This window comes from Leptinotarsa decemlineata, unplaced genomic scaffold (assembly GCF_025532065.1).
Source record: "Leptinotarsa decemlineata unplaced genomic scaffold, Ldec_3_MD MMD2_tig00003192_RagTag_RagTag, whole genome shotgun sequence".
In the NCBI taxonomy this organism is placed as follows: Eukaryota; Metazoa; Arthropoda; class Insecta; order Coleoptera; family Chrysomelidae; genus Leptinotarsa; species Leptinotarsa decemlineata.
The window spans coordinates 2,294,274-2,304,226 of record NW_027412582.1 but is presented as its reverse complement, the minus strand read 5'-3'; the positions used below and the strand labels follow the sequence as shown (position 1 = coordinate 2,304,226).

Here is a 9,953-nt window from a genome sequence, read left to right as displayed (position 1 = left end):
GATTTCTTTCTTTAAACGCACGATTCACTTTCTAAGTACAGGCTACTGCTCGGGACGGAGAGCGGCCTTTTTATATCGTCAACGAACGCTCCGGATATCTCTCGGGATTTCGGCACTGGCCTAGATTATTTGCGGAGGCTTTTCGAGTGCATTCCCGATGAGTCATGCGTTTGCTCGCTGAGATATCGGTCAGGGCCGGCTTCAGATTCATTACAATAACTTTTGCAAATTTTTCGAGCCCCTCTTGAAACTTTTCAAAAGGTCGCTAGAGGTCATTCCGAATCGACTGAGCCCTGGATCATAATTAGTGGTGCCCTTAGACAGAAGTTCCATAAAAGGAGATGCATTAATGAAGGCTTTGACGAGAGGTAATAAAAAAAATAGATAATGAAAACATCATGTAAATGTTTTATTCTCGATAAAACACAGCCGGCATACCAACCGACTAAATATAAAAATCTGAAATATGTGCAAACGTAAAAGACAAAATTTCTGTAATAATCCACTTGGATATTTAATATCTACAATGGCACTATCCCTAAGACTGTTTTAGTTTATATTCAAATATATTTAAAATTACACAATATATCATGAACATGACTGAAATTCAATATTTAAAACTTAAACAATTTATTATCAATAAATTATACAAGCTAGAAACATTTTTAAAACTCCATAATTAAATACTTTGCAATAATAAATAATAACTAAAGTGATATGAAAATAATTACAAAATAAAACTTTTCTCCGTACACGTATTCACAAATCAATTCAGGTATGTACAATATTTAAACTTGAAACAGGTCACTTAAACTAAATAGACCGAGATTAAATAAAGCTGAGATCGTTTCGGACCTGCCCAAAGTCTGCTCTCCAGCAAAAATCTCAGGATTTATTCAAGAAACCATCTAAAGACTTTTTCACTTATTAGTTTCGAACAATTTATCTCGTAAGCATTTGATTTTATTTACAAAGTAAGCTTCCAAAGACTCCGCACATTTATAAAATGGAGATTCCTTCGGATTGTAGTATCTACAGTTGTCGAAAATTTTTGTCATGTCTCCGATGAATTCACTAAGCTTCTTGTACCTCTGATCGTTGATTTTCCCTTCAATCATTTGCAAATCTGAAAATGAAGAGAAAAATCATGAGACTTCATATTATGATTATCGAGTTTCATATTTCACTTGTAAGACATGTAAAAAACTGAAAAATGTTATCTTACAAAAACAATAATAATAATGTATTTCCCAAGAAACATACAATGTTTATAGCAGGAAAAAAAAACTATAATATAACTAAGTACGAACAGAGCATACAAAAAAAAGACAAATCAGAACTGAAACTTGAAAATAAAATACAGTGTGTCTCACTTTTTATGGAAACACCCCCGTATCTTCCGTAATATTCGAGGTAGAACGATGAAACTCTCAGGACTGATGGAAATGCTGTTACGATTAGTTGTAAATAGTTGAACGCTAATTATTAAATTAGGGCAACTCTATTTGTGAAACACCCGATATATAGTTCCAGCCGACTCGATAAGTTTTTTTTGAAAGAAAAAAAAGGAACGTTTTTTTCTTTCGTCCGTCCGCTCTAGGGCATTGGTGAGTGAAACTGAATGATAACGTTCGGAAGATTTGATTTCAGACAAATTCTGGTTTTCGAATATAAAATTACGTCTTTTGACGGATATAAACCTGCCGTGCCTTGTTGTGATATTGTGATTGGGTAATTCTGCTGTGGAGCGACCTTGCAATATCCTTATTATCGATTGGGATGAATTTTATCGAATGAATTATTTCTTCCGGACCGTTTAAAAACATCTCCGGCAATGTTAGGGCAGTCGAGCATTGGGAGATGTTTTTCTCTGATATGGTAAATAGAAATTTCGCCCGGACGGTGCTATCTTTGAGAACACGTCGAAGTGGATGGGGTCAGACCTTTTTGAACTTTATTGCCTTGTACGTAGCGACTAAACCACAAATTTTCCAAAGTCATATGGATGGTGGTGTTCCTATTTCGACCGTGTGGACGTGGAATTAAGAGCTTTTCACGAATTTGCGGGCCATAGGAATTTACACATCACTAGCAGCTAGATAAGTACCGATTAGAAGTTTTATTAATGGTGTTGTTTTGCGGGATTCTGACATTATTGTTTACGAAAGCAATGAACCTCGCTGAAAAGGTGTTTCCGAATAGTTTTGTCTTCGCATTTGTATAAGCGTTTAGTTTGTAGTATAAGTGAAGAATAAATCCGTTGAACAGGCATATTTTGGGGAAGCAACGGTAAATTTTCGTTATGTGGACACCCGGCGATTTTGAAAAAATTTTTGATTGTACTTACGTATTTTGATGCGTAGATTACGAATCCGAAAGAAAAAAGCGGCGCTCTCCCTTATTTGAAAAGTTACGGCCCTTCAAAGTTCAGAAAAGGGCAACTTTTCAGCCTTCTTTTTCACTAAATAAACTATTTAAAAACACGAGCATTTATTCACTAGGTCACCTTTACACCTTATTCCTCCTTCTTTAACACTTTTCATTTCAATAATCAACATTTTTCTTATAAAAATGTTAAAAAATGTACGGAGCTGCTTTTTGGTTACATATTTGTGTGTATTTTACGTTTTTAAGGTTAATGATATGGTTGGTACGACTGATGCAGTCCATATTCCTGAAGTAATTCAAATGTTTTTTACCTTCATTCTTTAGATCGTAAATTGGTTTTTGGTGGTGTATTACGAATTTGAAATAGTAGGCGACGGCAAATACCAACCGCTTTTTTCTGAAATGTCACTAGTAAATAACCTAAAAATAGAATAATGTCACCCGGAGAAACATTCGTTTTTAAATTAAGTTCTTTATAAGAAAAATGTTGATTATTGAAGTGAAAAGTGTTAAAGAAGGAGGAATAAGGTGTAAAGGTGACCTAGTGAATAAATGCTTGTGTTTTTAAATAGTTTATTTAGTGAAAAAGAAGGTTGAAAAGTTGCCCTTTTCTGAACTTTGAAGGGCCGTAACTTTTTAAATAAGGGAGAGCGCCGCTTTTTTCTTTCGGATTCGTAATCTACGCATCAAAATACGTAAGTACATTCAAACATTTTTTCAAAATCGCCGGGTGTCCACATAACGAAAATTTACCGTAGGTTCATTTCAGTTTTAGGCTAGTCGGTGCACAAGAAACTACTTGGCGCCCTTGTTATCATTTTTTTTTGTACATTTTCATACTTATCTGTCTGATTTAACCCACGGCCCTTACGAGCAAGCACATTACTTGCCGTACACAAAAAAAGGACAGAAGTGTTATTCCTAATGTTTTAAAAATAAATGTCTTTGATAGATATTTTTTTTTATTATTGAATTCAATGTAATGGCGCCCCACGTTGGGCGCCAATTTCTATTACTATTAAATTTAATGTAATGGCGCCCCACGTTGGGCGCCAATTTCTATTACATTAAATTCAATAATAAAAAAAATTATCAAACATTTATTTTTAAAACATTAGGAATAACACTTCTGTCCTTTTTTGTGTACGGCAAGTAATGTGCTTGCTCGTAAGGGCCGTGGGTTAAATCAGACAGATAAGTATAAATATGTACAAAAAAAAATTGATAACAAGGGCGCCAAGTAGTTTCTTGTGCACCGACTAGCCTAAACCTGAAATGAAACTACTAAACAATCCAGATACGCGAAAACAATAAGGTGGAATACGACAAAGGAACAAGAATAAAAACGTTGAATGTTGCTTCCCCAAAGTACGCCTGTTCAACGGATTTATTCTTCACTTATACTACAAACTAAACGCTTATACAAATGCGAAGACAAAACTATTCGGAAACACCTTTTCAGCGAGGTTCATTGCTTTCGTAAACAATAATGTCAGAATCCCGCAAAACAACACCATTAATAAAACTTCTAATCGGTACTTATCTAGCTGCTAGTGATGTGTAAATTCCTATGGCCCGCAAATTCGTGAAAAGCTCATAATTCCACGTCCACACGGTCGAAATAGGAACACCACCATCCACATGACTTCGGAAAATTTGTGGTTTAGTCGCTACGTACAAGGCAATAAAGTTCAAAAAGGTCTGACCCCATCCACTTCGACGTGTTCTCAAAGATAGCACCGTCCGGGCGAAATTTCGATTTACCATATCAGAGAAAAACATCTCCCAATGCTCGACTGCCCTAACATTGCCGGAGATGTTTTTAAACGGTCCGGAAGAAATAATTCATTCGATAAAATTCATCCCAATCGATAATAAGGATATTGCAAGATCGCTCCACAGCAGAATTACCCAATCACAATATCGCAACAAGGCACGGCAGGTTTATATCCGTCAAAAGACGTAATTTTATATTCGAAAACCAGAATTTGCCTGAAATCAAATCTTCCGAACGTTATCATTCAGTTTCACTCACCAATGCCCTAGAGCGGACGGACGAAAGAAAAAAACGTTCCTTTTTTTTCTTTCAAAAAAAACTTATCGAGTCGGTTGGAACTATATATCGGGTGTTTCACAAATAGAGTTGCCCTAATTTAATAATTATCGTTCAACTATTCACAACTAATCGTAACAATGCTCAAAATGCACCTACCACCTGAATGGGGTTGGCCAAAGTGATATACACTGTCCGCCACTAGCGATGGAACACCCCATTTTTACGGTAAAATAGGGGCAAATAGGGGGTAAAATAGGCTCAAAATTACTTCAGATTCGTGATCAGGACTACCAACTTACTACGATTCCACTTTTTTCCTGACAAAATTTCAGTCCTGAAAAATCCGAATTCGTCTCACTTCTCATGGAAACACCCCCGTATCTTCCGTAATATTCGAGGTGGAACAAATCATTGAAATTATAAATAAATCAAATATCCAAATGTCATACTCAACTCAGACCTGGTCCTAGCTCGTCAAAAACCGAGGACAAAATACTGCCAAACAATTTTGTGGAAGAAAATAAGCCTTATGAAACTTTGGAAAAATTGCCCGAATCATCAGATGTAGAAGGCGATGAGTATTATCTTGAAGTTATGAGCCCCTTACGAGAAGCATTTAGAAGAAAACGTCCGGTATTGTGAAAAAATCAACGCATGGCTTCTGCGTCAAGAATATACACCTGCTCATTCGTAATTTGTCGGACAAAATCAACACCGTAATCATGCCCCAGCCACCGTATTCACCAAACTTGACCCCCTGCGACTTTTACCTGTTCCCAAGATTGAAGGGACCCATGAAAGGACGGTTGAGAAGATGAAAACAGAATCTCTGACAGAGCTCAAGGACACACCAAAAAGTGCTGGGAAATGTGTATTATATCTGAGAGGAAGTACTTTGAAGGAAACAAAATAGAAATTGATGAATGAATAAATTGCTTTTGAGAAAGATATAAATTCACCTCATTTTTTGAACAGAGTGATACATTTTTTTTAGCAAGTAACAAGTGTATTTCAAATAGCTCTGTGGAAATAGATCTTAGCTGGTTGCCATTGCGACAGGTTGAAAACGGAAATATGAATTTGAACTGAATTCTCAAAAAAAAAAAACATCCTGCATAATGTATGTATTCATGTAAACTATCACATATGACATTGACATTTCCTTCTTTCAACATATGTCAAAAAAAGAAAGCTATTCACAATTTGAGATGAGAGTTTTCAAGTGATGTTTTGGTTATGGAAAAGGAAAAAGATTGTTTTCTGAAACGTCAACAAGTAACTGACTAATTAGACTCTTCACTGGTTTATATTACGCAGTAACTTTCCGAGATACACTTCTCAGTTTGCAGATTCAGCAGATTCTCTATTGATTCAGCATTGTTTATTTTTTATAAAAATAATTTCTTTCCACGAATAAAGTTTTGAAGGTTTCGAAAAACACAAGTTTTCTGATGTTAAAACGAAACTCACCCATTGGTTCTTTTATAACTTTATAATAATCAGGTGCTTCTGTTGGATCGACCGGTTCCATGAAGGGCCAGGCGCTTTTATGAACCTGAAAAAAAAAACACAATGGAGATGTAAAAAACCCAATAGCGTTTGAGGAAATAGTAGTAGTAGTATCTTTATTCACCATTAAAGCAATCTACAGATCTTTGCAGTTGAACACATAAAATGCTTATCAGACTAGTCAAATATGGATTTACATACTAGTTTCAAATCTTAATATTAAAGTAATTATATAATAAAACAAAGATTAAGAAGAATTCATTCATCAAATGTATAAGATTCGCATTAAAATTATCATATTGAAAAATATTCTTCCAGGGAATAAAATGCCTGATCAACAAGAAATTCATATAGTTCACTTTTAAATTTATTCAAGTTATTTTGGCCAGAACATAATTCCAAATATTTATTATAACATTCTATTTGTTGATATCTATGTGATTTTTGTCCAAGAGTCATTCTTGGAAATGGTTGATATATTTTGTTCTTATGTATTGTTTCATGGTGGTGATTATTTGTATTCTTAGGGATATTTTGTTGTTTAAAATCTATGATAAGTTTGAATATATAGAGACAAGGCAGGGTTGAGATTCCAGACCTTTTAAACAATTCTTTACATGATGTCAGAGGCAAAACTCCCATCATATTTCTCAGTATTTTTTTTTTGTATAATGAATGCATCATTGTTCTATATATATATATATATATATATATATATATATATATATATATATATATATATATATATATATATATATATATATATATATATATATATATGCTGAATATATATATATATATATATATATATATATATATATATATATATATATATATATATATATATAGAACATAATAACAGTGTGATACGAATAAAATAGGTAGGTATTTCATTTATCATATATGTGTATATACATATATGCATATATACACACATACACATATATACACACATACACACACCCACATATATAAACATACACACATACATACACATATATAGACAAGACACGTATATAAATTCCTTAGTAAAAATATGGCGCCGAAGATAACACTAAATAATAGTAAGAGGAAAAAAAATAAGTAAAATCATTGCTCAACAGAAATCATCTTCCAGGAATTCATCACAACTATAGTAACATTTTTGCAGCAGCAATTGCTTTACTCTACCATGAAACACTTTATCAGAGGTAATTTGTTTGATCTGCTCTGGTAATTTATTATACAGATTTATGGCATTATACAAAGGGGACTTTTTATATTTCGTTGACTTATGACTTGGAATACGCAAAACATCACCATGACGTGTGTTGTAACTGTGCACCGTTGCGTTTGTTTCTAGTTCATGGATGTTAGATCTAGCAAATCCTATACATTTAAGAATGTATATGGAGGGAGCCGGTAATAATTTTTCCCTAACGAATACTGGTTTACAGCTGTCTCGGTGTTCAATGCTGAAAATTAGTCTAACAATGCGCTTTTGTGCTACGAATACTCTGATGAATTCATTACTGCAACCCCATGCTATGATATTGAGGGATATATGTGAATATGCCATAGCAAAATAGATTTCTAGTAGACCTGCTGTGTCCATGCATGATTTCATTTGCCTTAAAGCAAAGAATGTCTTGTTTAATTTGTGATAGTAGATAGTAGTGATAGATTTATTTTTTTGGCTTTCTACTACTCCATCTGATACAAAAAAATGGATGAGAGAATCTTCCAAAGAAAGGAAGGATTAATCAATTTGAAAATAAGTAACTCTATACATGGATGTGTAGATCATGCAAAGAAGTAACTTTCAGACACAAACTGAAAGAAAGTCCTCCTGAAACAGCTAGTTTCATATAAACATTGAATTACACGAAAGAAAAAAAAATTCTTTCGAAACAAATACTTCTATATGAACACTGAATTATACTTTCTTTCAGTTTGTGTCTGAAAGTTACTTCTTTGCATGATCTACACATCCATGTATAGCGTTACTTATTTTCAAATTGATTACTTCCTTCCTTTCTTTGGAAGATTCTCTCATCCATTTTTTTGTATCAGATGGAGTAGAAGAAAGTCAAAAACTTTCTTTCCCAAAAATTAAACACTCCTAAAAATATAACCCTTTCAATTCAAATAAGATTCCTCACGGCTGGGATTAAATCAAATAGGTGAATGAATGTCATTACGATGTCATCGATGACATAAGCAGATCCAGCTTATTCCGTGACATTAAAAATCGTAATTCATGAATGAAGTGTGTGTATTTTCTATAATGTTATACAGTTTGGTACTGAAGAGCCTTAGGGCAAGTGTCTTAAGGCGAAACATCGGTGTATACCAGTGAGGATGGCAGTGTTCTATGTAAGTGCAATTTGTTACCATTCATTTAAAGTAGAACTCATGTGAATGATATCTGATTCTTATTCCTCAACAAATGTTTGATATACAAACTAAATAGAGAAAAGTATCTTCTGTATAATTCAGTGTTCATATAGAAGTATTTGTTTCGAAAGAATTTTTTTTTTCTTTTTTTTTTTCTTTCGTGTAATTCAATGTTTATATGAAAGTAGCTGTTTCAGGAGGACTTTCTTTCAGTTTGTGTCTGAAATGTACTTCTTTGCATGATCTACACATCCATGTATAGAATTACTTATTTTCAAATTGATTACTTCCTTCCTTTCTTTGGAAGATTCTCTCATCCATTTAAAAATATAACCCTTTCAATTCAAATAGATTTATTTCTTCTAAATCCATGCTGAAATTTCAGTAGTATATTATTTGATTCAAGAAAATTAATCAACCTGTTGCAACATATGTCAAAGACTTTAGCAAGCTGACTTTGTAGACTGATATTTCTATAGTTTTTTAAATCATTTTTCTCTCCTTTGTTTTTATATATGGGTATTGATTTCGACCGCTTCAGTATGTTGAGATATTCCCCACATATGAAGGACTCATTGATGAGATAACTTAAGGGCTCACATAGAACGTGGGCAGCTGCACTTAGTACTCTTCCACATATTTCATCAATGCCAGGACATGGCTTCAGAGATAATCTTTTTAATATTGATTCAACTTCAGTGGTTGTAACTGGGATGAAGAAAAAATATTTTAACTCACGAGGAGGGAGTTTGATATTGTTATAGTTTGGCTTATCGCATGGAACATCTACAAAGTACTCATTAAAAGCATTCACTATACATGATATACCTGATATTTTCTGTCCTTTATAGTTTATAGTATCAGGAACGGTCATACTTTCTTTCCTACTTCCCTGCTTCATTTCTCCAACTATTTTCCAGCTTTCCTTCATCATATTTGTGCTGTTAGCTCACCTGTTATTATTGTAGGTATGTTTTGTACTCATTTTTAGATTTTTGTATATGTTTTTCAAACTCATACATCTATTTTTGATAGTGCCATTATCAGTAGACATTTCACAGACAGTATTGTGTAATTCGCGTAGTTCTTTGGTATACCATGGTTTCTTTTTATGTTTGGGTTTAATTTTTTTGCAAAGACATGAATTGTTGAAATGAAACATGAAAGTATCATAGAATAAATTTAAACAAAAATATTCTCATTCACAGAAATGACTAACAAAAACCGGACTTACCTGTAATTGTTTTATCAATTTACGCAGACCCTCAAAGTCCTTGTGCGACAAGTCTTTCATGTTGGCAAAGTTTACGGAATTATTCCTTTGACATCGTGGGCATATGTATTCATCGATGTTGTCTGCTTCTGACTGCAAAATTCCAACGCACCTTCCGTGGAACCAGTCCTGGCATCGATCGCAGCATATATAAAACCTAAAACGAAAGTGAAGATGAAATTTATACCAGACACTTTTATATGGTATGCTGAGATTTTGTGATATGAGAAGATGTTAAATAATCAATAGTTTTCAACTGGTAGAACTCTGTCTGTGAAATATGGAGATACAACATCTACGCCCATTCAGGTTCCATCAGAGGTACCGCAGGGATCCCACATGGGCCCACTG

At 33.8% G+C, this 9,953-nt stretch overlaps 1 protein-coding gene across 5 annotated transcripts in view; it reads right to left on the bottom strand.

Moving 5' to 3' along the window:
- Positions 1 to 388: 388 nt before the first annotated feature.
- Positions 389 to 9,953, bottom strand: part of E(bx) (nucleosome-remodeling factor subunit NURF301 E(bx)) — a 110,133-nt gene continuing 100,568 nt past the window's right edge. For all 5 annotated transcript variants that reach the window (XM_074177693.1, XM_074177692.1, XM_074177689.1 and 2 more), the window contains 3 exons: positions 9,564 to 9,759; positions 5,915 to 5,999; positions 389 to 1,126 (listed from right to left, as the gene is read on the bottom strand). In XM_074177693.1, coding sequence (XP_074033794.1) covers positions 921 to 1,126; positions 5,915 to 5,999; positions 9,564 to 9,759 — 487 coding nt within the window. In that variant the 3' untranslated portion in view covers positions 389 to 920. The remainder of the gene's footprint in view (positions 1,127 to 5,914; positions 6,000 to 9,563; positions 9,760 to 9,953) is intronic.